The sequence below is a fragment of the Notamacropus eugenii genome, chromosome 3 (assembly GCF_028372415.1).
Source record: "Notamacropus eugenii isolate mMacEug1 chromosome 3, mMacEug1.pri_v2, whole genome shotgun sequence".
NCBI classification, from domain to species: domain Eukaryota; kingdom Metazoa; phylum Chordata; class Mammalia; order Diprotodontia; family Macropodidae; genus Notamacropus; species Notamacropus eugenii.
The window spans coordinates 486,689,611-486,717,550 of record NC_092874.1 but is presented as its reverse complement, the minus strand read 5'-3'; the positions used below and the strand labels follow the sequence as shown (position 1 = coordinate 486,717,550).

Genomic DNA, 27,940 nt, shown 5'->3' with positions numbered 1-27,940 from the left:
CCTTTTAAAAGTCACACCTTGCCACGGAGGTTTTCCTACCACCAGGAACTTACTTCTTGAATGGATTTCACTCTCCCTTCGATGGCAAGAGGCCATGCATTATTACAGTGCACGCATTTTTTTTCTTCCAGATTCTTCCAGTCGACGTCTAGAGTTTAACGAGAAGTTTTGGCTCTGATACAAACAGTGATGGAAAACATATGAGCAATCACAATCCTTAATCTGGCTCCTCAGTACTAAAATGGGATAATCTGGAGAAGCCGCTTATTCCCGTATCACCCAGGGTGCCAGCTGCACTGGAGAGTGCTGGGGGGCAGGCGTCTCCAGGACCTTTACATCTTCTCTCCTTCAGAGAGCCGGACAACACGGACATTCTACCAACTGGAAAACAACACGGTCAAGAGAACTGCTCCAGCCTTACAAGGTAGATGTTCTGGGTGCTTGCCTTCCTTGGTCTGTCTTCTGCAGACAGACAGCAGCAGAGTGTTAGAAATAGTTTGTTTTTGATAATGGCAAGGGGATGCTGACACAAGAAAAATTACATTGGCTTGGGAATATGATCCCAAGATAAGAAACTAATCTGCTTGGTCTCATTTTGTCCCTCGTGGTGATTAACTCAGAAACCTCCCTAAACTGTTGGTGCTTTAAAAAAAATCAACAAACCCCTCCAAAAGGGAAAAGCTTTTCTTTGCATGTTTATGGTTTACAGAAAAGTGTAAAATTTCATCTCTTACATTCATGTAGATGTAGGATTATTTACTTCTAAATAGATTCACTATGAATTCAACATGACGGAATTTTTGCATTTTACCAAAGAGTGACGCTAGCTGATTTCTAAAATTAATAAACATGTCATGAGAATGTTTGCTTTCAATGCTCTGATAACAGATGGCTTTGAACTTTGTGTCATGTATGTTGATTACTGAAAAAAAAATGTTAGAAATTGCTTTGGAATGTCAAGGCTGTCTTTTCCCATTACAATGGGAAACTGAAGTATTGGGACTAATTTTTACAAATTCTGAACAGCCGACCTCCAACTTGTGGTAGAATCTACGTTTTTCTTGATGTAATCAAGAGGCAAAAGGATTACAAAAGCTCAGCCCACTTCGCTCACAGAGAACCATTTAGTAGCTGTTCACATATGAGGCTGTGATCTCTCTTGTAAAATCAACATGGGTCTTCACAAGCTGTCATGATGAACACAATGATGTCCCTTGCTCATAGCAAGGAAAAAGATACAAAAAGTCAAGGCCATGACTCAGTGCTGGAACGGAGCACCCAGTGCCCCAAGCGGAGCACACATCCCGCCTGGGAACCACAGAACAGGGGCCACAGGCTGCAGGCTTGGCTCGCGGCCATCCAGATTGGAATGTTGGGAGCTGTATGGCGTTTTGTTCTCTTTCAAGGGCTACTGACTCAGGGGAAAAAACCAACCACAGGCACCAGAAAGAAAAAAGCACCTAATACGTAGGCTTCTTTGTTGTTTGTTTACTTAGAAATAGAGCTGTTCCATTCACCTGCCTTTAAAAAAGAGCCAGGGATATTTATTTGATAGTTTTGAAAAATAATGAAAATTGGAAGAAGACAGAATAAAGAGGTGTAGGGAAACATGGCTTGGGGAAATGACCTCTCTAAAGATTCAAACAATCTGCTGGGAAAGCTCTGGTCCGCCAGTACTCTCTCAAGTGAAAAAGTTCTTTACTGAGAGAATTAGAACACTTTACACATATGTAAGGGGTTTTTTTAGAAATGTAGAAATGTCTGCCAGATTCAGAGTGTCAAAGGAGCCTTTAAAACAGCAAATTGAAAAATTGCTTCCTTTTTGTGTAGTGGGCAAAGCTGGCTGTGTGACTCTGGGAAAGTTCATTAACCTCTCCACGATCAAGGCAATTCTCTGCCACTTATGTTGTAGAGGAGCCAACCTGTACTGGTGGAGAGTCTCCTCACCTGGGAGTTCTCCACACAGTACACTGCTCTGGCCAGTTTCTGTCCCTGGTTCTTTGGGATACAGCATCAGTCTCACTGAACATATATTTCATTGATCTGATTCTTCTTTTTTTTTAAATAAAAGATAATTCTGAATTAGCCCTGGTGTGGTGAGGGGAGGAGTGGCTGATTTAAATGAGATGGCTACAGGATCTCCTGCCTCAAGGTTAGAGGGTTCAGCTGGACCAAGGCATCTTCAGCTCGGTTCGAGAGGCTGCGTAGTCCAAGAAATTAAGGATTCAAAAGAGACATTTGCTATTCATGTGGTAGTCTTAATGACAGTAAGAATATGGCTAGCACAGGCAGGGTTCTTTGAGACATGCACAGTTCTGTCTTATTAGGTCCCCATAATAACTCTATGGGTGGGTGCTGTTAGCACATCCATTTTCCAGAAGAGGAAACTGAGGCCCAGATGCATTAAATGGCCACACAGCTGCTGAATGTCTGGGGCAGGATTCCAATTGGAGTCTCCTGGACTCCGGGTCCTGCTCGGTGATGATCTCTTTGGGATTATGGGAAAGAAAGCGGAAGACCCTGAGCCTGCCCTCTAACTATGATTCAACGTCGCGGGATTTTTGTATTTGACCACAAAAGTGCACTCAGAAAGTTCACAGAAAAGGAGGACTAATGCTGGTTAATCATGAAGGGAGGACGGATGAAGCAAAATCACAGAGATCACTAAGATCAAAAGAGATCTTAGGCGTCACAGAAGCTGGGCCCCTCCTTTATATGAAGGATGGGAGGAAAGCCCAGAGAAAAGAAGGTGGCTGCTCCAAGTCACACGGAGTTAATGACCAAGTAAGAACAGGGGGAGCCAGGAGTCACCTACCCTGGCCAGGGGGAAGGAAGGAAGGAAGGAAGGAAGGAAGGAAGGAAGGAAGGAAGGAAGGAAGGAAGGAAGGAAGGAAGGAAGGAAGGAAGGAATGAAGGGAGGGAGGGAGGGAGGGAGGGAGGAAGGAAGGAAGGAAGGAAGGAAGGAAGGAAGGGAGGGAGGGAGGGAGCGAGGGAGGAAGGGAAAAGGTGGGGGATGAGGGGAGAGTTATGGGGAAACGGGATTCAGGGAGGTCAAAGCATGTGGATTGTGTAGAAGTAGCCACTTCCTTAAAAAACAAATTGGCTGGCACTGGCCACTGAAAATACCAAGTAACATCACAAAGATGACATTTTTAACAGAGGAAAATACTCATCTTAGATGTGGGAGGATCCTTGAGTGGTCTGTTTGGTTTGTTATCAAACCATTCACTCATCAGAGCTAGGAATGAAAATTTTAATAACCCACAACAGTAATGAGAAAACTACATGTCACATAATCAAAAAGACTTAACTCTAAATGAGTTAAACAAGTCAAGGAACATTTAAAAGTGGGAAACGGACACCAGAAATGATATTGACACTGATCGTAATCACTTCAACCAGAAGCTGAGCCGGAGTAAATCAGCGGTCCTAACACACTGACCACAAGAGCCTAGAAAGCATCTCACTCATCACTTCTGGATGACTCTGACAAGTGGATAGAGACGGTGGCCAAAGACGCATCGAGCTGGGAAGTGAGCTTCTCTGGAAAGGCTTACAGAGAAGGATGATGGGAGACCATAATCAGGACAGTCTCATAACACAGAGCAAGGGCCTCCAACGAAGTAAAGTCATCCCCTGGTTACTCAAGGGAGAAAACAGAAAAGACTGGCAAACAACATTGCAAGAAGCTGTTTTCTCCACCCAGGATTTGGACTCTTAATCTCCCAGTCTCTGAGGTGCTCAAGAAGGAAGCAGAAATGGTACCAAAGAGGATAAAGATGGAAAAAGGCTGAAAGACTGGGAGTAGGCTGGGCAGAGGAGATCCAGGTTGGCAGCAAGCCAACCATGAGGCTATCGAGGGACCCATATGTGAGGCACCTGCAGGAGGGAAGGACACCAAAGACCTTAGGAATGATCGAAAGAACTTTCTGAAAGGCCTCCTCTCCCATCACACAACCTCCTACTGAGAGTCCTGGATGAGAAATGTAGGACGGAGCAGGCAGGGGTTGAAAGGTTTCCAACAACGGACCACTGAAAGATGTAGAGAACGTAAGGTCCCACTGGGTAAGGAAAAAGCATTTATTAAGCACCCACTTTGCTAAGTGCTCACTGTAGCTACTGTTTGTTGATGATGAAAGCAGTATGTGATTGGGTAGAATGAAACACCCCCTTATTGGCTCTTTTCAGCAAGCAAGGCAGCCCTCACCCCAAATCAAGGTTGCTCAAGTTTTCTCAAAGGATGTGATGGTGGCCATTCAATACTCTACTCAAGGACACTCATGAGCATTAGATAAGGCACAATGCTGGGAGACATGTGCTCGACAAAAGCTTTTGCCACTGGGATGGGGGAGATGAAGGGCAAAGTCCAGGTCAAAGGGGATTCCCTGTGTGGGAGGAAGTCCTCTACCTTTCCTCTTTGTAGACTGCTAATTGTGCTGATGCAGAGTCTCTTGAAAGGGATCTGTCATCACTCAGAGGAGGGCAGCCTGACCATCCACACAGAAATGACCAAGTGGATGAACAGTGTTGATTGCCCAGAGGTCAACACCCAACAGAGCTCATATCTGGGACAGACAGGGCAGATGGACAGTGATCTGGGCCCAGAGAAGAAATGGAGGACAAGGGGCTAGGTTGTGGCAAGGGAACTGCAAAGCACTTTGACTAATCCCAAGCTTCTGCCCACCTTTACTGCTGCTGGAATACCAATGCCCCAAAGGAATGAAGATGAACTTCACGTATGGCAGATAGAGGCTTCTGACTCCTTTAGGGATCAAGCCAGCATGGAAGGAGACCTGCTCTGGCAGAGAAAGTGTCTTCACAGAGCTCCCGATACTAACTGAAATCATGAAATACGGTTCCTGTCTGTATGAACCTTGCTTTGACTCTCCCCTCCTCTGGTTCTAGAATCTCCCCTTCCCTCTGCTGATTGCCTCTCCCTTATCTCACCAACATCATGGTCATAGCTATTTGCAGGCTTTCTTCCCTAAATCCTTCTCTGCCTTCTGAAGCCACCACTGAAGTTTCTTGTACCCAACTCTCCAAGTCATCATCAATTTCCTTCACTGTTCCAGTTCCTGTCTCAAGTAGCCTCATCTGGCCTGGCAAGGGCTGGTCCCCATCCTCATTGGGAAGAGATGCTGAGAACAGGGGATGTGGCTGGGGCTTACTGGGCTATCACACGTTGGGTTCTGTAGTGTGCTTGTTACTCTGCTGGGGGGATGTGATGAAATCAGTGAAGATCTGGGGGCAGTGGAGGAATGGAACTGTGAGTCATAACACTGTGGGATTTAGAGTGATAGTGCTGTGATCCAAACAAGTGACTTACAGATGAACTTGAGCTAACTTGTGATGCTGAGGGGCAGTGGGCGGGCTGAAGGCTATGCCATAAATGAGCCAGTCATTGGCAGCTTCTCCATCCCCGACCTCCACAATGGTTGGTTACTCCAGGGAGGGGCTTCCCAGAGGTGGCTGGGACCATCTCTCCCTCCCCAAGTATACCAGAGAACTTAGCCACCATGGATACTTGCCATGAGTTAAAATGACATTTTATAACACTATCTATTTGTGAAAAGGCATCCCAAGTTTCAGGCAACCTCCCTGCACACATGTATCAATACCAAAATGTACCTGTAAGTTATAAAGAGCCTACTTTGTGCAAGGCGCAGCACAACCTGGTTTATTTATTGGTGGGCAGGGCGGGGAGATGAGGAAAGCTCTCTGCGTGAGGATGTCTTTCGCATCTGCTCAGTGCAGTGGGGGAGAAGTAAGGATTTGGGGGCCAGGAGTAGGGAAGGTGGTGCTGCTATGGGAGGGCAAGGGTTGGATGACTCAGATATGCTGCAGGCTGGCAGGTTTAGAGGTAAGCCAGACTGAGGACCATGTAAGGAAGGAAGCTAAGGGAAGCAGGGACGGCAGCTGTGCATTTCCATCTCGTTTCAGGTCGGGCACCTTCTCTGAGAAGGCATGAAGGAATATGTGCTTCTCCTGTTGCTGGCCTTGGGCTCTGCCAAGGCCTTCTCTAGCCCCTCCTATTTGACCTTAAAGAACATGATGCTCAAAGACATGGAGGATGCAGATGACGATGACGACGATGATGATGACGATGACAATTCTCTCTTCCCAACAAGGCAGCCCATAATGCCCTTCTTTCCATTTGATCTGTTCCCATCGTGTCCCTTTGGCTGCCAGTGCTACTCAAGAGTGGTCCACTGCTCTGACCTAGGTAAGAACTCAGCCGGGCATGCCCTTCCACCTCCCATAGCTCCTGGCTTTCTTCCAAACACAGTGCAGGTGACACTTCCCAGACAGGGCAGCCACCTCAGCATCCCAGGTGGTGCTCCATCTCTCACGTGGCCTTCTCCGCCATTGACAGAGGCAGCTGGGCACATGCACCATGGAACAAAAGCTGGGAGGGCAGAGACTGGCTGGCTTTTGTCTTTGGATTCTTGGTGCCCACATGAAGTAGATACTGAATGAATATTTGTGGCATTGAGAAACATTCTAAAGTTTAAATGGTCAACTGGGGCAAAGGCACAAGGACTGTAGAACCCACCAAAGAACATTCCAGTTATTTTGCTCTGGTTGAATTCTGCTAGGAATTCAATATTTCTCATAAAAAGCCTACTAAGGTAGCAGTATGCTCACCATGGCTGGGGACAGGAAAATGAGCTGTGGCCTCAAGGCCACACTAAAAATGAAGGGAGAACAGGCACATTACTGGTTGGTCCATCAACAAGCATGTGAATACTGATGATGCAGGAGGTTTGGAGGGGGAGGGAAAGGAGCCAGGAGAAGTCGCACTAGGAGGACAATGTCCCACAGGAGTCTGGGAGTGCTGGAAAGAACCTTCCAGCCCCACTGGATCCTGGCCAGAAGCACAGGCAGCCACCACATGTACTATTACGGGCTAAGCCCGGTTTGGTTATAAACAAAGTGCCTTCCTCCATCATTCCCCAATCCTATTTGTCCTTCAGGACCAAATTCTAATCATTTCTTCCATTTCTTTCCTTGGTCTCAGCCTACCGCTCATGTAGCCCCCACCTAATCCCTCTCTACCCTGGGTGGCTTTAGGAGTTTTCAGGTATTTCTCTCGGTCTGATCCCGCAACCTGGGGAAGCCTTTCTCTCTGTTTCTGGCTTGCTTCACCACAAACTGTCAAGGAAAGGAGGACATCCCCTGCCCCATGTCCCTCGAGGCCACACTTCTCACAAGTCTGCCCAGCTCCGTCTACCCCATCAGACTCTCTGGGCTTGCTTCAATGGTCACACCATCCTTTGCATTCTAGCTGAATGTGAAGCCAGGGACTGTGGTTTTGGCTTCTGTGCTCCTCCCTTCTGGAAGCCCACAAAAGCCTGGCTCCAGTTTCCCACCTCCCACCATCCCAAGGCTCTTAGCTCTCCACTGAGACCAGCACGTCTATCATGAGATGTAACAAGCTCTCCCTGACTATCCACCCAGCGCTCTCTTCTCTAGGATGATCCCAGGGTTCTAAACCTGGGTGACCAGGAGGATGCTGGTACTTCCAACAGAAATCAGGGTGTCTGGTGGAGTAGAGGGTTTAGCAGAGAGGTAGGCAGCTAAGGGGCTGGGGTTAGGTCAGAACCATTAGATGTGGGAATCATCTGCCTCCAGCTGATGACTGAAGTTGAGATAATGGATCGTGTATGCTGTCTCAAGAGCTACTTCCTAAGGCCTGTCCTACCCAGTCTCAGCTCTTCTCTCCAAGGCTCAGTAGCATGCCTGGCACACAGTAGGGGCTCTAGAAATGCTCTGGCCTCACCCCACTGATTCTGCCAGACTCATCCTCCTTTTCGGGCCCCACACATGCTGTGGCTCCTGGCCCCTCTCCCTATGTTTGGGGACTTTGGCTCTGAATTCCTTCTGCTGCCTCTTCTGCCTTTGCTGGGCTCCCGGGGCCACCTCCACCCCAAGTCTTTCCCTTCTCTGTATCTGCCCTGGCCCAGCTACTGGTGATAACCAGATGGGTTCCCAGCACCCAGCCAAGGAGCAATTAACTTTACCAAATATTTCTTAAGCAGTTGCCAGAGTTCTGTACGAGGTGTGGGGAGCACTAAAACACACCTCAAGCAGCCACAAGCTCCACGACCTTCCTAATGTCCTCCCAGCTTTACGCAGTCTGCCCAGTCTTGCCCAGCCTCTCCATGTGGCATCCCTGTGTGTGCTTCCATGGAAGCAAGAGGAAACGCAACAGGATGGCAAGGAGGGCGCAAATGCCATGCCTGCCAGTACAGGATCAGGAGTAACAAGGCCAAGGTCCCCTTAGTGGAGCTGAAAGTTATTTTATCAGAATTGGAGATTTTATACCTTTTTATTTTTAAAGAGTGAGTCCCTAGGGAAGTTACTAACAATTTATCTTTTCTAGTTAATGTACAAATGCTAAGTATGTACTGATTTTGTTTTTAAATTTATGACTGTACTTATAGAAAAGTATCTCATTTTTATAGAACTTATGAGAGTCCCAAGTGGGGAAAAGGAGAAGGGATGGAACTGAACCACATAAAAGAGTGTGTGTGTGTGTGTGTGTGTGTGTGTGTGTGTGTGTGTGTGGATGATGCTACTGCTCATGGGCTGTGACAGATAAGACGTTCCAGGCCCCCCACATTCACAGCCAGGACCCCCAGACAACTTCGAGGACTGACCTAGCTTGCTTTAAGCAGAGAGAGCAGCAGAAGCGGGTCTCTGTGGGTTTCCGCCTAGCTGCAGCTCGGTCCTAGGGACCATTCACGGACTACACCTGACTAGCACAGAGCTCAGCAGAGCCCCCATGTCCCCTTCGGCTCCCTCCCTGGCACCTTCCAGTCTAACTTTGGGCAGCACGGCCAGTCCTTGGACCCGGACACGGAGGGCTCCCAGGGTCCCTCTGTGCTGGGAAGGATGGGACAGGAGGGGCTGAGAAGGACAACACGGCCGGGGGGGGGGAGGGGGCACCTTCTTTCTCCTTGTATGACTCACTTGTGTGTCTGTCTTGCTCAGGTTTGACGGCGATCCCAAACAACATCCCATTTGATACAAGACTCATGGACCTTCAGAACAACAAGATCAAGGAGATCAAGGAGCAGGACTTCAAGGGACTCACCTCTCTTTATGTAAGACTTTCCTCCACAATTCTGAGATGTCTGATTGGATAAGTGCATGTAGAGAATGGGGTAATGTCTGATTCCAGCCACCCACCCATCCATTGCCCATCCATCCACCACCCACCTACTACCCATCTACCACCCACCTACTACCCATCCACCACCCATCATCCATCCATCATCTATCCACCATCCATCCACCACTCATCATCCATCCACCATCCATCCACCTCTCCATATGTACACACCCCCTTCTTAGAGTTTTAAGTAAAGTGCTCTTCATCAGCTGTTTGTTTAGATGATTGATAGCCATGAATAACAGTAACTTCACCACAGAGGAGGCCAGCTGAGAGCCCTAGTGTAGTCTAAACCATAATCCCTCAGACAAATGGCAAAAAGGCATATCCAGAGAAGGAAGATCCTGCCCTCCCCCTCCCCACAAGCTCAAGTCACATCTGGAAAGCTCTCATTGTCAAGAAGGGCTCCCTAATTCCTAATTTGCATATGTGTGTCTGCCATTCAATTAGCTCCAAATCTACCTAAGTACATTAATTTCTAATTCCCTGTTTTCCATCTTTTCCCCAAGAAGGCCTGAGATCCTCAGTGAAATGAAGGGGCATAAAGAGGCACACAGAAGGCATAGCTCACACTTGTCTGGGGCTTGGGAAAGCACCGAGGATGATTCTTCTGGTCTCACTGGGCCTCAGTTTCCTTGGCTGTCAGGCAAAGCCTAAGGCCCCCGGTTTAGAACATTTTGCTGACAGCGGTCAGAAGGGAAGCAAGGAGGCACAGTGAAGATGGAGCCAGTAAGACCTGAGTTCGAATCTGATCTCAGATACTTACTAGCTGTATGACCCTGTTTGCCTCAGTTTCTTCAACTGTAAAATGGAGCTAATAGTAACACCTACCTCCCAGGGTTGTTGTGAGGATCAAATGAGACTCTTTGTGTAAAGTAATTAGCTCAGGGCTTGGCCCATAATAAATGCTGTATAAAAATTCTTATTATAGGAAATACGAAATTCCAGTTAGAGACTTTCTCACAATCAAATTCACAGACTCCCTGAGATAGATCCACGGACCAGAGCTCAGGTTAATTAAGGGCCAGCATATCTGTGATCTCCTCTGTACCTATGACCCCAAGGAGTGTCAGCAGCCAGAGAAGGTCCTGGATTCATCCTGGCCTAAGGGAAAGGTGGTCCAGGTCAAGGGCCTTCCCAGGGCCAGCCTCAAGCTTTTCAGGCTAAGGGCAGCCCCAAGCTACACCCTCCCTGGACATAAAGATGTGCTTCATTTGTCTGTCCCAGGATCATGCGCTTGACTGGGCACCCACTCTCCTCCCAGAGACTGTGCACATGGCCCTCTCCTTATGGAATGTAACCTCAGGGCCAGGTCTCCTTTCCAGAGACAGAAGGCTACCTGTGCAAGAAATAATATCTGGGGGCACAAAGCAATAGAACACTCCCTCCGTGAGAATGTTGCGAGCGGTGCTGCTCACACTGGGAAGTTACTGTTGTGCTTACCCCAAATCCTCCAGACTGGTTTAGATCAAGTCAGAGTCAGTCAGTCAGTCAGTCAACAAACATTTGTGAAATGCCTACTATGTGCTAGACATTGTGTAAAGAGCTAGGGACACAAGGAAAGGCCAAAGACAGTCTCTGCTCCCATGGAACTCAGTTTCTAATGGGGAAAAGAACACCTCCTGTACAAACAGGATAGCGATTTATTGGGGTGATCACCTGCAATTAGGGGCATTAGGAAAGGTTTCCCGTAGGAAGTGGGATGTTGGCATGTGGCCAGGTACAAGGCCCAGTGGATAGAGTGCTGAGCCAGGAGTCAGGAAAACCTGAGTTCAAATCCAGCCTCAAACACATCCCAGCTGTACAAGCCTGGGCAAGTCACTTAACCTGTCTGCCTTGGTTTCCTTCCCAGGGTCGTTGTGAGGAAAGTGCTTAGCACAATTCCCGGCCCATTCCAGGAAGCCCTGAGTTCTAACAGAAGACTCTCTGGGCCCGAAGCGGCTTTGGCTGCTTACAGGGACTTTCTGGGTGGGTTCCATGGGATCAGGGGATCACTGGAGGCCTGCGGTTGGGAGCTAGCTTGTTTTCCAGCCACTTTCGTGATAAATTCAGGGCCCCTTGTGGAAAGCCAGCCGCATCTTCTTGTTGCTGGCTTGCCATACACCCACATTATTGGTTAACGATGAAATCTGGGACTCCAGTTTGGCTTCCATTTTTGGCATTTGTCTATTCGATGAAAACACGGATGGTCCAGTTTAGCTGGAGACAGTGTGCCAGGCAAATGTGCTTAGGCAGCACTGAGGCTGCCAGGCTGCGCGCTTCTCCGGATGACATTCTTGGGCCTCCCTTTTTATGTCCCTCCAAGCAGGCCCAGGCCCTCACTGGTAAACTGGCATGAGACTCGATTTACATGAGGCGGAGAGAGTCACTCTTTTGTTCCACGATCAGTAAACTCACAGAGAATTAGAAGAAATATTCCATCATCCTCTGGGAAAACATGCTTGAAAAATGTAAGCTAAGCCCTCATTGGAGGGGACGTCTCAACACCTTCCCATAAGCACGCTTTAGCCTTGAAGCATTATTAACAAAATGCACAACTTTGTGGCTTCTCTGTTGGCCAAGAGAATCAAGAGAGTCACAGATATAAGCTTGGACAATCCTCTCACTTAGAGAGTTAGCATCTGAATAATCCCACATTTGCTGATCGTGTTGGTGGTAACTCAAGACCAGCCAAAGAGTGCAGCTTTCTGAGTGATCAAAGAGACTGTATAGCCTTGGGTGGGAGGCTGGTGGCATAGTAGCTGCTTCCAAGTGACTAGACTAGGAAAACTGAGGTGCAGCAAACAGGAAAAACAAAGAAGCAGCTTCTTGCCTTCTGCATGTTCTTGGAGCTGCCTCACAGTCAATCCCAAGTTTGCTGCCTGGGGTCCTGTTTCAGGATGACAGACTGCAGAGTCAGCACCTATGCAAAGAGTAAACCCGGGGCCTTTCCCAGTTCTGTGGCTTTGAATTAAGTCCTCAAGAAGAGGTGGATAACTGGGTTTTAAGCCATTTGAGTATTTTAGTAGTTCACCTAAGAATGGAAAGGTCCGCACTCAGTTCACATTCTCAAAGTACAGATCCCCCCATGGACCTCCCCCACTCAATTAACCCCACTTGCTCGTTATCTTAATGATGCAGGCCCACCCTGTTTCTGAGGCTGTACTGGGCACCATTCCTTTCTAGGCAGCCAAATGAGCCAGTGTGTGTGTGTGTGTCTCTCTTGCACACACACACACACACACACACACACTCCCCCCCCCCCCCCCCCCCCTCCAAGCTCCATCTTCCAGCTCCATATCAAGCCTAGAGCATTCTCTCCCCAGCCAACACAGCTCAGGTGGTGTCCTCCTTCCCAAACCGCCCTGCATTTATGGTGATTTAATGCTCACTCTGTAACACTTCTTGAGGTGCCACAGAACATCAGCTCCTTGAGAATGGGAGCTATTTCATCCATTGCCCTTGTGACCCCAGTGACAGAGACCAAGCTTCCTGAACAGCAGATTAAAAATACTTGTGGACTGAATAATCAGCATTGACTGAGAACCTACTGTGTGCCAGGCACTGGGGACACAAGCACAAAGAAGGAATCCATCGTTACTCACAAGGAATTCATATTCTCAAGGAGAAGACAAGTAAATTAAGAAATCAATAATAGTGGGGGGATGTGGGGCAATGGCTTGTGGCACCGGAGCTGCGGGAGGATTCTCCTGGCTCAGCCCACCTCACTTTGCAGCTGTGCATGCGTGCCCAGGAAGCTTTCCAGGCAATGCTTCTCACAGCACAGGCAGATTCCATCACATTTCCAGACCACAATGTGTTCAACCATTACCCAACTGATCATTTCCAGTTCTTTGCTCCAGCAAACAACAGGGTTGTAATTACTGTGGTGTACATGAAGACTTTTTTGGGGGGGTACGTGCCTGGCAGTGGAATCTCTGGGTCCCAGGAAGTGGGCATTTTAGTCACTTTATCTGCATAATTCCAAAGAATGGCTGTGCTAATTCACAGCTTCCCCAACAATGCACCAGTGGGCTATCTTCCTACAAGTCCTTCAAAGCTAACTGTTCTCCTTTCTAGTCATATTTGCCAGTTTGCAGAGTGTGAGGCGAAACTTTGCATTTCTTCTCTTAGGAGCGATCTGGGCTGTTATTAGATCACGATGGTCCTTACTTATTGGAGAACGCCATTTGTATGTATTTCTGTTCACCATCGCCATTTTTATAGACACCAAACCCTTACTGGATAATTTGGTACAAAGAGTTTCTGACGGCTTCCCTCCTCATCCCAGGTGTGCTAATGCAGTCGCATGTCATCTAACCAAAGGGGCCAATTCTGTTGTGGGTGGTCATCTCTTGTTAACGCTGCACTCTTCTGTGCTGAGTTAAGGGCTATGCAGGAGGGTCTCCAGTGCATTCTCAATCGATACATATTTTAGAGTACCTAAGGTACTCTAAGGAGGTGCCAGGCACTGTTCTAAGTCCTTGATATGCAGCGTATACTGAGGTATGATGTCGAGGAAAAGTAGCCATAGCCTAAACATTCTTGGGGACAGTGACACTGGGTTCTAGTAGAAGGTCATCCCCCTTTCCAACAGTGATGGAAATGCCAGTTTGACCCCTTCCACCATTTCTTATACTCCAGGTTATACCCACTGGTCAAAGGCACAATAAACTTTACTCATTCATGTAAAAAAGACTAATTAAAGACCTGGGTCTTCAATATCATTCTAGATCTGGGGGAAGTGGGGCGAGGGGCCAGAGGAAGGAGATGCAAAAGTGCAGCCCTTTAAAGTACCTCTGACTGAAAGTTCCCTAGTTTGGTGGTTGGGCCCAGAGGGCAGGGCATCCTGGGCAGCGGCCCTCTCTGTCAGGAAGGGGTCTGTTTCCTGGAGGTTGCCTCTGCTTCCCCTGTACTTTTTTCATAGGTTGCTCTCTGGAGAGAGCAGACACTGTCTTCTTTGCCAGCAGTTTCAAGTAAGGAGTGTAGAATGTCTTACTATCTCCAGACAAGGGCACTGCTAGAGATCTTAACAACCAAGGGAAGATTGTGGGCTTGAACTACCTTCCTTCAGACTGGACGGCCGTGGCGCCCAGACTCCCATGGACCCCTCCCTGTCTACTAATGAGCCATTCTGTTTCATCCTTTCAGGGACTCATCTTAAACAACAATAAGTTAACCAAAATCCACCCCAAAGCCTTTCTGCCTGTCAAGAAGCTCCGAAGGCTCTACTTGTCCCACAACCAGCTCACTGAGATTCCTACAAACCTTCCTGAGTCATTAGCAGAACTCAGGATTCATGACAACAAAGTGAAGAAAATACAAAAGGAGGCTTTCAAAGGGATGAATGCTTTACATGTCTTGGGTAAGTTCTTCCACATGTGAAAGAAATTGTTCAACTGTTACCAAATGTCAAATTCTTGACTTAGAAAAGTGTTCAGAATGGTCAGACAGATAATCAAATGGAAGTTCTTATGGACCAGGCATTTCTTTCCAGCAACAAAGGACACCGATTATAAATAGCTTTTTAAAAACTGCCACGGAATTGGAGATGGCGGTGGCTAACACTGACTGATCCAACCAATGAGCACCCTTGTTTTATGGTCCCAAACATCCGGCCCTGCTGGAAATCCTCCTGGGTGGTGCAGGTGACCCAGATAACAGCAGACATCAAGGGGTGCCCCTATTTTCTCTCCCCCTTATCTCCAAGTTCATCTAACCACAAGGAAGTCCAGAAGGAATTCCACAAGGATCACCTGGCTCCTATCATTTTTCTCTTCTACCTCTGAGCCTTGAGGCTTTAGGGTGGAGAGAAGCAGTCAGAAAATGACCACTCCCCCACAATTTAAGTCGGTGAGCCTTGTGTCTTTTTTAAGTCACCTCCATAGGTCAGACTAAAAGGGTAAATGTCTGGAATTAATTTCCTAGGTCCAGTTTATCTAATTTGCAAGGAAAATGTGCTTATCCATGAATTAATTCAACAAATATTTGTGTAATAAAAAGTGAATACGGAAATTGGTTTGCCAAATACAACTGGTTCTTGGTTATTTGTGCTTGTGGATCTGGGATATCAACCTTGACTGGCCATTGGATATGCCCTTATCCCTGGCTGCACACTGGGAGCTGGGCAGGACCTCACTTACTGAGGGGCATTTCTAAAATATTCTTTTCCTGATGACGATGATGGAGAGAAGTGACACTTTCTCCCTAGCACCAAACACAGCGCCCGCAGGTACACAGGAGGCGCTTCACCAATGACTCTTCTTCACCAGTAGCAACTTTAAATTCCATAAAGTCCTCCCTCTTCCTTGTTTACATTCCCCAGTTAAAGCTCAGCTGCCAGTCCTAGAGGAAAACATTTTTACAATCCTTTTATAATGTTCACGAGGGGAGCGTTAGACCCTCTCGTGGACCCCAGGTCTGTGCTGTTTCAGGATCAATGACTCACATGTTTCAGTCTATACAGTAAGGCAGGTGGTGGCAGCTGCAGCAATAACTGCCAAAACAGAATAGGAAGCATAAGCATCATACAAGAAGCTGTTCTGTGGAGACTGTGGCCCCTCTGCACTGGGCACCAGGCTGGCCCATGGCTGGTCCACTCCTTTCTACACTGGGCACCAGGCTGGTCTGTGGCTGGTCCACTCCCCTCTGCACTAGGCACCAGGCTAGCCCATGGCTGGTCCACTCCCCTTTACACTGGGCACCAGGCTGGTCCATTCCCCTCTGCACTGGGCACCAGGCTGGCCCATGGCTGGTCCACTCCCCTTTACACTGGGCACCAGGCTGGTCTGTGGCTGGTCCACTCCCTCTGTACTAGTCACCAGGCTAGCCCATGGCCGGTCCACTCCCCTTTACACTGGGCACCAGGCTGGTCTGTGGCTGGTCCATTCCCCTCTGCACTGGGCACCAGGCTGGCCCATGGCTGGTCCACTCCCCTCTACACCGGGCACCAGGCTAGCCCATGGCTGGTCCATTCCCCTTTACACTGGGCACCAGGCTCGTCTGTGGCTGGTCCCCCTCCTAAGCAACAAGCCTTCACTCAAAGCCTCATTCCTAAACTCAGAGGACACTGAGGTGGTGATTCTTTCAAGGTGCCAGGCTCTATGCCAAAAGCTGAAGACACCAAGGTCACTAATGGTCAGTTTTTGCTCCTGAGGTGCTTCCAGGTGAATGGGGGAGGCTCAGTTCAAGTCTCATCCCTGCCCTTGGATGATGGCATGATAGAGATGATCGCCTCCATCTGACAGACAAGAAGGCAGCTCAGGGCCTTACCTGCCCAAGATCACACAGATCAGAAGTGTCAGTGGCAGGCAGGTCTAGTACACGCTTCCTCATGCCACATGCATGTAAAAATGCAGGAGCCCTCATGCAGCCTTGCTGTCTGAAGCCATAATCCAGACATACCCATGTCCTGAGTCCTTGGTGCCTGTCAGAGAAGGTGGTCTGTCTGTGGGGTGTGGGGCTCCTCCCCTGCACCCCCCTGCCCAGGGCCCAGCTTTGGAGGAGCCCACGCTCGGCTGGGCAGGACACAGGTAGCTGCAGGTTTCCTTCATAATATGTGTCTGTTAGTGATGTTTTGCCTTCTCCCTAGAAATGAGCGCCAATCCTCTGGAAAATGAGGGAATAGACCCAGCAGCCTTTGAAGGCGTGACGGTCTTTCACATCAGAATTGCAGACGCAAAGCTGACCTCCATCCCAAAAGGTACGTGCCCTTCCCATCTTACACGCTGCCAACACTTCTGGAAGTGTGAAGTGAACAGATTTAATGCAGAGCAGTCACTGGGCGGCTGCCAAACACCGATGGGCACCCGCTCAGTGCCTCACCTTTGTTAGGGAAGGAGGGTGGCAGAAGCAAAGGATGCCCTTTGCTCAAGGCTAAGGGGAGTCTCTGGGCTGAATGCTCGCTAAGTGAGAGGAGACTTCAGGGTTAGAGACCTGGGAAAGGCTTTACGTAAAAGGCCTGGAGCTGGGTGCTACCAGGCGGCAGGGTAGAGTGGGCCTCCACAGCATCTGTTCTAGGAGCAGGGTGAGGGTGGCATGGGGTTCTTGCTGGAGCTCTAGGAACAGATGATGGAGAAGATGCCAGGAGGCCAATTCGGGCATGGGGGTGTGTCCCCGGACCTCAGAGCTCCCATGTGACTTTACTTATGGGAGATCTTCCCAGGTCCATCTCACAAGTTGGCTGGTGCTCAATCATTTCAGTCATGTTCAACTCTCTGGGACCCATTTGGGAGTTTCCCAGCAGAGATACTGGAGGGGTTTGCTAGCTCCTTCTGCAGCTCATTTTACAGATGAGTAAACTGAGGCCAACAGGGTGAAGTGACTTGCCCAGGGTCACAGTCTTCCTGATGCTAAGTCCAGTGCTCTAGCCACGGCGCCACCTAGAGGCCCACAAATCTCACAAATACATTCCCTCAAAGGTTCCCCAGCTCCTTGACAAGTTTGCAATATAAAGGAGCAGAGGACAGCCTTGCTTTCCATGCCTCAGAAAATGCCAAGGACAAAAGGCCTCTGGGGCCTCTGAAGCCCTGCCCACAGCTACTTGGGAAGCAAAGGAGAAAGGCCTTCTCAGCCCTCTGTCCAGCAGCAAGTACAGTCATGGTCCAGGCCAGAAGGGCCAAAGAACTGCTATGGCCGTCCGATGCCTTTTCCTTCAAACTTCAAAGCTTATTTTGAAACAAAGGCTTCTCTTTCCAAATTATGCAGAAGGTCTGTGGGTGATGAAGGCCATTTCAGAAGTTTGGCAGGCAGGAAAGGTCAGTCAGTTGGCCTCATTATGGCCTGAAGTTCTTCTGGCTGGTCCTGGAAACCTCTGGCCAGCTTATGCCGTGTTGGAGAGTTGCATCTATTGCCTTCCTGCCTCTGCTGGGCCAATAAAAAAATGAGGCTCCGAGACTTGCCACCCCCAAGGAGAGCTCTGGGAACTGTGTTTTCCTTCCTGATCTTTTAGGAAATCTGGTACTGATGGTCAGGAGCTCCTCAGAGAGTGTGCTGCATTTTGGGAGAGCCGAGACACAATCGTGGTTACACAACACCCACGTGTGCACACACACAGAGGTACCAGGCTTCTCCGAGGGGCTGCAGGACATTCAGCTCTCTCCCCGTGTGGCTGTGGGAGGCTTCACTATCACTGAATCCTCTGTCAGTGGGAGCCAGAGATGTGAGAGCAAGGGATTCTGACCATCCAGTCAACAAGCAATGATTAAGCACCTACTGCATGCCAGGTACCCAGCTAAATGTTGGGGACACAGAGAAGCAACAAACCCAGGCCCTGCTCCCCAGGTGTTCCCAGCCCAACAGGCGACACAACCTGGAGAAATAAGTCACGAGGTCATCGCAGACTAGATGGGGGACCTTGGGCTATTTCTCAGCTACGCATCCACAGGGATGTTTCAGGTCTATCAGCGCGCCACAGGAGCTTTGCCATCGGTGGCTTTTCCATGGAATTTTCCAGCACCAAAGAGACCCCTCAGTCTGCGGGACAGAGCGATGGGAGCTGGCCCCAGAAGGCTGCCCTCCTCGTTTCTGGAACAAGCATATGCCGTAAAACTTAAACAAGATACTCTGGAAGCTCAAGTGCTTTCCCAGTCCCTCTGGACCATAGACACATGCCCTGTTCCTGGCTAGGACTGAACCCCAACGTTGTTCAGAAGAACAGACATTCAATATCTTCCAAGCTTCCCTCCAGCCCATCTGCAAAGTACACAGCAGGCAGAAGAAGGAACAAGGTCCGGCTGGGACTGGGCTCTGGGTGGATTCCAGAGACTAGAAATGGAAATCTCGTCAAAAATTGTGGTATCGGCTAAGCTGGGAAAGCATCCTGGACACAGGCTTCCAAGACCACCTACCACGGTCTGTTTCTTAGCTTAAGGTGGTAAAGTGAAAACAAATGGTACAAAATATTCCCCCATGCTACCCCCAAATTGGTGACAAACCTGAGCAGCACAAGTGGCCTGTGCCACCGGGACACATCTGGGGCTGAACTGCAAATAGGTGAAGCTGTACCTCGAGAATGCGTGGCAGCCCCAGACCCTGGCCAGTGGCTGCTCTCTTCAGCCTTGGCCTAAACCCTGACCAAAGCCTCTGAGGAGGGTCTCCCTGCCATCTTCCCAGAGCCAGGTCAGTGCCTCTGGTTCAGCTTGACATGCAAATCTTGAGATCTCAAGATGTGGAGGACACTTGTCTCTAGGTGTGGGAGCAGCCTCCACTGCCCATGAGCCCCTTCAGGCACCGTCTTCTCCAGCCAGGCTGGCACTGACACTACACAGGCGGCCTTCCTCTGTCTCTTGGAATCCCTGACTTCTTCCAAAGCCCAAGAGGTCAGACCAGGCCTTATGAGAACCTCTGATCTAGTGAGGAAAAAGTCCAAAACACCTGGAAAGTAAAATAGAAACAAACCACCTAGTCCTGAGAGCCCCAGTTCAATACAATTTCATAGCAAATGCTCTGGGGGTGAGAATCCCAACCACCCTCACTCTGCTCAGTTATGGCCCAGTGACAACAGCCAGTCAGATGAAGAGAAGGCAGGAAACCACCTATTATGCGCCAGGTGCTGGGACAAGCATTTTGCAAATCTAGTCTCATCTGATCTTCATAACCAGCCAGGAAGGTAGGTGCTGTTATTCTCTCCATTTTACAGGTGAGGAAACTGAGGCACTTGGAGGTGAAGAGACTTGCTGAGAAGGACCTGAAGCTAGATCTGAACTCGGGTCTTTCTGACTCCAGACCTAGCTCTATGCTCTTTGAGGAGCTGTAACTCTGCCTTCCCACATCACATCTGGTCTGTTCTCCTCGTGTGATGCAGACAGCGCTTCAAGTCACTGTTGTCTAAGGAGGCAAGGCTGGAGATCAATGGGACCTTCTGATGTTGGAAAGCTTCTCTTCCAGTCACAAGACAGGAAGAAGAGACCCCGGCACACGGTGAAGCTCTCTTCCTCTCCTCCGCAGGGGCTCGGCTGGAATGCTTAGAGAGTTTAGAGCAGGACCAAGTGTCTGAATTCTGAGCGTGCTTCCTGGGGGATGTCAGTCCAGTGGAACAAGGGCTTTTCTTACTTTGCCTAAGGTCTGTGATTAACTGGAACAGTTACCACCTGGTTAAGGGATCACTTCCTTTAAACAGGGCAGCCATGTGGCACAGTGGGCAGAACACCAGACCCTGGGCAAGTCCCTTAACCCTGACTGCCTCAGTTTCCTCTTTTGTAAAATGAGCTGGAGAAGGAAATCACAAACCACTCCAAGATCTTTGCCAAGAAAACCCCAAATGGGGTCATTGAAGAGTCAGACAGGACTGAACAAGAACAAACAGAGCAAGGTGACTGATTGATTCACACAATGAAGCCTCACCCTCGTACAAAGCAGCTCATAATGAATTACCCAAGTGAGGGACAGAGCTCAAGGCAAACTGAGACCACTAGAGGGAAACACTGGGGCTTCAACAGAGGAAGCCTTGAATGCTGGGCAAAGACGTTGATGCCAGCTGTGTGACCTTATACAAGTCACTCACAGCCCTGTAAAACAAAGGGCTTCACACGGACAATCTCTCTGGCCCCTGCTAGCTCTAAAATACCAGAACTGGGAGATCAGCACAAGTAACAGCTTCAAACAATCTTTGGAACACCTGTGACTTCCCCGACCCCAAGGAAACCTCAGCTGGGGACCTGCTTTTCTTCCTCCGTGTCCACAGATGTGAGTGGTAAAATGATGCTTTTAAACAGATGCCAAGTGGTTCCCTCCAATTCCTGGCTGCCAAGGCAGTCAGCTGTCCCCCAGGCCCTGTGTCTGTGAGCAGGGAAAGCCATGTGGAGGCAGGAGAGCTTAGCGCTTAGGCCCCCAGCCCGGGGCAGTACCCACCACCCACCCTAACCCCAGCACCACTACCACCCCCACCAGAGGAAAAGGCAGCAGGAGGAAGGCTCTGGGTACCCCCATCTACAGAACGGAACCACACGGACCCCTTCCCAACTCCAATACCTGGAATCTGCCTTTCCCAGGAGAACAGAGCAGGGCTGGGCAGAGTTCCCATCTGCCTCTGCTTCACCTGCAGGGACTCTGATTTTTGTTTATCAAAGTGAGTCTGGCCCTGTCATCTGTGCCCTGATTCCCTCCCCTCCACAAGAGCAGGACATCTGGGGCACAGAGGCAGCTCTGTGATAAAACAGCGACTTCTGGCCCTTCCCAGCTGTGTGATCCCACAAGTCACTTCACTTCTGTCTGCCTCAGTTTTCTCCACTGCAAAATGGGGATCCCAGAACTTACTTCACAGGTGAGGATCAAAGGAGATTCTATTTGTCAAGCCTTCTGTAAACCTTAAGGTTCCATATCAACACCACCACCACCATCATCATAGAATCTCCAGAGGTGGAAGGGCCCTCAGAGGCCAGACAGTCCTAGACTTAAGTGAGAGGGAGTACATGTGAGGTATGAGGCACAGCAAATGCCAAGGCACGGAGGTGAGAGATTAGGCCTTGAAGGAGAGTCTATTCAGTGCTCTAGAACTGGGGAGGGCAGGGAGGGCTGGATGCTCTAACCCGCTGCCTTCTCCTTCCCTCCTATCAGGCCTCCCATCATCTCTGCTGGAGCTGCATTTAGATGACAACAAAATTTCCACGGTAGAACTTGAAGATTTCAAACGCTACAAAGACCTGCAAAGGTAAAAGCATCTGAGCGTGTGGATCACACAAGGAAACTGCACCTGATGCCTCTGTGGTCATGGGAGCACCAGGCCTTCTCTGGCCGGCTTGGGGGCACTCCCTTGGCCACTGAGGAGGGCCCGTGGCCTGCTCCCTGCCTCATCCACTGATGCTCAAAGGGGTAGCTAACACCAAAGTGAGGAAAGAGGTGACTGAACGTTCCCACAGGGGGCAGCAGAAAAGCCAAAGCCAGCCCCAGCCCTAGTGCACGAGCGCTGCCATCTTTCTGTTCTCTTTTCAGGCTGGGCCTGGGGAACAACAAGATCAAGGACATCGAGAATGGAAGTTTTGCAAATATTCCCCACGTACGAGAAATCCATCTAGAAAAAAACAAGCTGAAAAAAGTCCCCCCTGGCTTACAGGACCTGAAATACCTCCAGGTAAGGCCTTCCGTTGTCAGAGTGAAAGGGCAATTTCCATGAGGACACACACAGGTGTGCAGCGCAGGCCTCTAGAGATGGAGCTCCTCAGATAGGAAATCATCACCCTCAGTCAACTCCCTCCAACAGGCTTCTTGTAAGAAGCAGCCAGAGCCAGGCCATGGGGAGGACACACCTTCATCTCCTGCATAGATGAAGAGGAGGCCATGGCCTTGATCCCCTTCTGTGTCCTCCAGCAGATTGCCCCCTTCTTCACTCCCCTGCAATCTACTCCGTCTACTCATTCTCTACAAAGCCACCCATGCCTCCACAGCCTGTGCTCGGAGCCTTCCTTCTAACTAGCCTCCTGAGTTACGTCTCTTCTGCTTTTTTGTGCTAAACTCCTCAAAAAGGCGTCTACCATAGGGACCTCTGCTTTCCTTCCCCTTAACCTCTTACAGCCTGGCTTCTGACCTTGTCCTTCCACTGAATCTGCCCTCTCCAAAGTCCCCAGTGATGTCCTAGTGGCCAAGCCCAGCAGCCTCTTCTCAGTCCTCCTACTCCTTGGCCTCCACAGTCTCTGATGCTATGGGTCATTCTCTTCCTTGACTTTCTCCTCTCCCTCTTCTGGTTCTCCTCCTATTTCTCTGGCTCCTTGGCTGAATCCTCCTCCAGATCACGCCCTCTAGTCACAGGTGTCCCTGTCTCGGCCCCCTTTTCTTCTCCCTCTGTCCTACTTCCCTGGATGATCTCATCAGTGTCCATACATTGAATGCCATCTCTATGCTGAAGATTCTCAGATTTACCTGTCCTGGCCCGGCCTCTCTGCTGACCTCTCATCTCCCATCTCCAGCTGCCTTTTAGACATCTCTAATGGGATGTTCAACAGGCGTCTTACACTCACTGTGTCCAAAACAGACCTTGTTCTCTTTCCTGCTAAATCCTCCCCCTCTTGACTTTTCTATTACTGTAGAGGGTCACAGCATCCTCCCCGGCTCCCAACCTAGGTGCCTCTCACTCTCTCCAAGTTTGGAAAAATAGTGAGGTTAGTGTAGGGGCAGGTAAATGGTGCACAAAGCACCAGATCTGGAGTCAGGAAGACTCATCTTCCTGAGTTCAAATCTGACACCAGACACTTAGTAGCTGTACAACCCTGGGTGAGTCACTTAACCCTCTCTGCCTCAGTTTCCTCATCTGTAAAATGAGCTGGAGAAGGAAACAGCAAAGCACTCCAATATCTCTGCCAAGAAAATCCCACAATGGGTCATGAAGAGTCAGACGCAGCTGAACAACAACAAATAGATCAGTATACCTAGGTGATTGAGTGTGCAGAGAGAAAGTAGAAAGGGACCACATTCAGAAGAGCTGTAAAGATCCAAAAAAGTACTTTACAGTTGATCCTAGTGGTGATGGGGAACCACTGGGGCTTGAGGAATGAAAAGCGATCTCCTTAGCAGCCAAGAAGATGGATGAAAGGCCATAGCATCTGCCCAGGAGAAAAGTGATGAGGGGATTGATTGAGGGTCGCGGCTACAGGGGCAAAAGATTCAGGGGAGGGAGGAAGGACAAGTTTTGGCCTAGTCCTGGAAGCCATAAGTAGGGGACAGCATGGAATGAGTAGTGGGCTCAGAGAGCCCGGCCACGGGCATGCACTCAGCAGGCATCTACTCCAAAGGATCTCCTCTACAGCAGGTCCAAAGGGCAGCTGGTGTGGGCTGGAGGATCTCTAGGGAAGGAGGCAACTCCTTGGCCAGCCTCTACAGAAGGCTGCAAGTCCATGCTGTTCTCAGGGGAAAGGTGCTGAGGATGCCATGGCTAATGAGGAACCGCCCTGCCTTCAGGAAGCCTCCATTCTCACTGGCATGGCCTTCACCTGCCTCCTGTCTAATTCTAATGGAATTCCATGGCCAACACCAGCAACCAGCCTCTGCCCATCTGCCACAAGAGTTACTACAAGAGGAGCAGGGCCATGGGCATCTCTGTTCTATGGCCTTCAAGTATAATTTCATGCCTTTCACTCCTAAACCGGGGCTCAGCTCCCCTTGACAGGTTTTAGAAATGCTCCCTTCCCTGGCCCCCGTCCACGTGTTCTGTGACACTGGTGGTGAGGAGGGAGCCCTCAGTGACTTGCAGGTCAGCGGCTGCAATAACATTCTTCAGGACCCCTTCTCAGAATTATGCTCCTTAGGGTTTTCAGTGCTTGAAATAAAATCCACAGGTTTCCAAGGGAAACAATTACAGTGAAATAGTTATCCAGATATTAGGGGAAAAGCTCAGGTTGTGCTTGTGGAGAGGCAAGCTGCCACCCAGAGCACCTGCTATCCTAACTCCCTTGCTCTGTTCATCTCCCCACACCAGCCCCTGGGGAGCTGACTTGTCCTGTTCTCTGGCTAAGTATCCTCTGCCCTCTGAACCCAGGGAGTGTCTGGTGGGACTCTTCAGATATCCTTTCATATCCTTCCCCCCAAAGCTTTCCTGAATCTCAAACAGGAATTGGGGTGTCTCCTGGCTGGTCCATCTCGACCATCTGTGCTCTCTGCCTGCAGCACCCTCCCTCCTCCTCCTTCCAGTCTCAGCTAAAGGAGCCTGTCCTGGCACTCCCAGATGCTGGTGCCTTCCCACCACAATTGTCACCGACTTGCCCTGAATATGTCTATCTACCACCAAGCTGTCTTCTCATTTTTAACAGGTGATCTTCCTCCATTACAATAACATCACCAAAGTTGGAATCAATGACTTCTGTCCCACAGTAACAAAGAAGAAGAAATCTTTATATAGTGCGATAAGTCTGTTCAATAATCCTGTAAAATACTGGGAAGTCCAGCCGGCCACCTTCCGGTGCGTCCTAAGCCGAATGAGCGTCCAGCTTGGGAACTTCAGAAAGTAGTGAGTGCTCAGGAAGGAATGAGAACCCGACCCCAAAGGCCTCTAAGAGCGTTGCTTTCACGATACTTGAAGTCTATTAAGGTTGGACAACTCTCACCCCCTGTTAATCTTTGATTTGGACATTGTAAATAGGGCACACAACTTGACAGGTCCTTCCTTGATTTATTTGACAAAAACTATGGCAGAATTTTACAAAACTATTGGCAGACACCAGCAGTTAGAGGAACAAAAATATCCATCTTAGCTCCTTTTTACAGAGATCTTGTCAAATGACATGCTTCAAAATTTCTTTTTTTACTAAAAATGCAAGATAACAGGTAAAGACTTTGCCCTTATGACTTTTAAAAAGGAGAATAATGCATGTGAAATGTTTGAATTCCGTATAGGTCAATTCACTGCTAGAAAAACAGAATTGCCAAGGACGATGGCACCCAGGGCTATCCACCCATGTTGCCTTGTTCCATCACTGACAAATCAGGAAGTACTGTAATGTGCATGAGCAGGATTGGGTCATAGGAAAAGGAAATCCCCTGGGGTGAAAACAGCAGGGGATGGTGGATCCGTAAGGAGTCCTACAACATCCAACATGGGTTACTGCACCTTGCCAACCTCCCAGGGATGAAAGGGGAACTCGGATCGGACCATGTTTGTTCTTAGGATAATTACAGAACTAAGTAGAAAAACTATATATGTAGGGAGTTAGAGAGTGTCTATTAGAACAAATCTATAATCGCCTTCTCCATTATATGAGTTATCTTTGTATGCTTTTCATGTCATATTGCTAGACGATGTGCAATTAATTACACAGTGTAACCTCACTACCTGGGGCATCTCTGGGGGAGACCCGTCACCCTCCCCTGGTCAGAGGAGCCTGGATTCTAGCCCATACGTTTATGGCAAGCAAGATTCCCTCCAAGCGGATCAAACTAGGTTTGTTTTAAGAGCTTTGGTAGCTTATGTAAAATATACAAATATTTAAAGTTTTGTATAAATATCAGGAATATTTTCTGTATCTCCTTACCCGTATATTTATTAGCAGCATTCAAGATAAGTTAAGTGATATTTGAGAAAAAGGAAGACATTATTAAAAATGTTTGATTCATCCCGTTTGATTGTTTGGCATTAAGCTCAGGAACAGAAGACATTTTATAAAACAGCTTAATGAAGACCCATTAGAGGCTAACTGATGACAGGGGCCTCCTTAGAGCTGCCAGAGCTTTCCACACCCTCCCCCAATCTGTGAGGGAGAACCAAGCAGTGCCAGCAGAACGGCTCCTCCCACCCCAGTCCTAGCCCCTCAGTGGGGGAGGGGGGAACTCCCAGCCCCAGAGCCACCCCCCCATGTAATACCGGCATGCATTACACATGACATGGAGAAAACATAAACAGGCATGTACACACAAGCATGCACATAACATGTATTATGTAGTATAACAGGCAGTGTTACATGATACACCATACATGATATGCCATGGTTATACGTAGTTACAGCGCTATGTTTGTACATGCACGTGCCATGTGCACATAAATGTACACATACCCAGACACCTGGCAGAACCTTGGAGGCACCCCACCGCAGGCATGAAGGTAAGCCAAATGAAGCAGGTAGGAAGACCTGGTCTTGAACCCCCGCCTTGCTCCTTCCTCCCTGTGGGGACACCACCTTTTGGGCCTCCAGCTGGGCTTGAGTTAGAGGATCCCTAAGGTTTCCCTCCTGAACGACATCTTAGGACCCTGTAAAGTATTAAATATTAATATTCTGAAAAAAGGAGACCAAACTGGAATAATTCTGCTAGTCTAAATATTACATTATAATTTAAAAAATTTAAATTCTCATTTGGCAAAAGCAATAAGAGAAAACTTTAGTTCTTAACATTTTTTCTGGTCAACAAAATGATCTAAAATTGCTAACAGTCACTAGAATGACTGGTTTAGGCAGGGCAGGGTGGGGCATCCACTATCCCAACAACATTTACCTCCCAGGGCAGCTGTGAGATTAATGAGATTAAGCATTTAGCACATGGGTGGGTACACAGTAGGTGCCACATACATGTTTCTGTTGTTGTTCAGCTGTGTCTGGCAGAGATACAGGAGGGTTTGGCCATTTCCTTCTTCAGCTCATTTTATAGGTGAGGAAACTGAGGCCAACAGGGTTAGGTGACTTGCTCAGGGCCACCCAGGTAGGTGTGTCTGAGGCCAGAGGCTCAGCGGTCTGTGCACTATGGTCCCCCCAGTTACCCATTCTTCTTCTTAGACAGCACAAAATAAAGAAGAAACTGTTGGATCTGACGCCCTATTCCATCCCCCTGGTAACTTCCTGCTCAGATCTCTGTTTCCCCACCATAGCTGGGAGCTGCATTTCTTTCCAAAGAAATGCCTAATGAGGATCCAGAACACATCCAAGTCAAAGGTCTTCTCCAAGCTCCAAGGGTCTGAATGTCCTTATGGGACAATCAAGTCCCTGAGTATGGGGCTGGGCAGGACATTCTCCTTTATACATCCGTACCTGTTCCCAACATTAAGACCATGTGGGGAGAGCACCGCCCCAAGTCAAAGAACCTGTCTCCCACACACACAGAGCAAGGGCCATCATTATCAGGAAGGCCAAACATGAATGAAGCCTTGTTACTTTTTACAAGTCTGTCTAAATTAATCCATTCTGAGAAATACTGGCTCCATAACCCACACCAAAGAGAAGCCTCCGGGCAAAACGAGAGGCTTTCTGTGATCACAGAGGTCATGCAGCTGGGTGGTGCAGTGGCTAGAGGACCAGTGCAGGACTCAGGAGGACCTGATTTCAAATCCCACCTCAGATACTTGACACTCACTAGCTGTGTGACCTTGGGCAAGTC

General features: G+C 48.9%; 2 protein-coding genes across 5 annotated transcripts in view; one reads left to right on the top strand and one right to left on the bottom strand.

The window, feature by feature from the left end:
• CENPP (centromere protein P) overlaps positions 1–27,940 on the bottom strand; it is a 193,638-nt gene that overhangs the window by 84,130 nt on the left and 81,568 nt on the right. The gene's annotated exons all lie outside the window — the stretch shown is intronic.
• On the top strand, positions 38–26,190 carry ASPN (asporin). Its single transcript, XM_072599213.1, has 8 exons — positions 38–424; positions 5,941–6,223; positions 8,995–9,107; positions 14,306–14,519; positions 16,746–16,856; positions 21,710–21,803; positions 22,085–22,223; positions 24,892–26,190. The coding sequence occupies exons 2-8, from the start codon at positions 5,965–5,967 to the stop codon at positions 25,087–25,089; spliced, it is 1,128 nt and encodes a 375-aa protein (XP_072455314.1). The 5' UTR covers positions 38–424; positions 5,941–5,964; the 3' UTR covers positions 25,090–26,190.

Bases quoted from the DNA above. Each gene is read 5' to 3' on its own strand.
- ASPN (XM_072599213.1), top strand. From the start codon at position 5,965: ATGAAGGAATATGTGCTTCTCCTGTTGCTGGCCTTGGGCTCTGCCAAG. The intron at 6,224-8,994 runs GTAAGAACTCAG...TGTCTTGCTCAG, and splicing joins GGTCCACTGCTCTGACCTAG to GTTTGACGGCGATCCCAAAC. The intron at 16,857-21,709 runs GTACGTGCCCTT...CCCTCCTATCAG, and splicing joins GCTGACCTCCATCCCAAAAG to GCCTCCCATCATCTCTGCTG.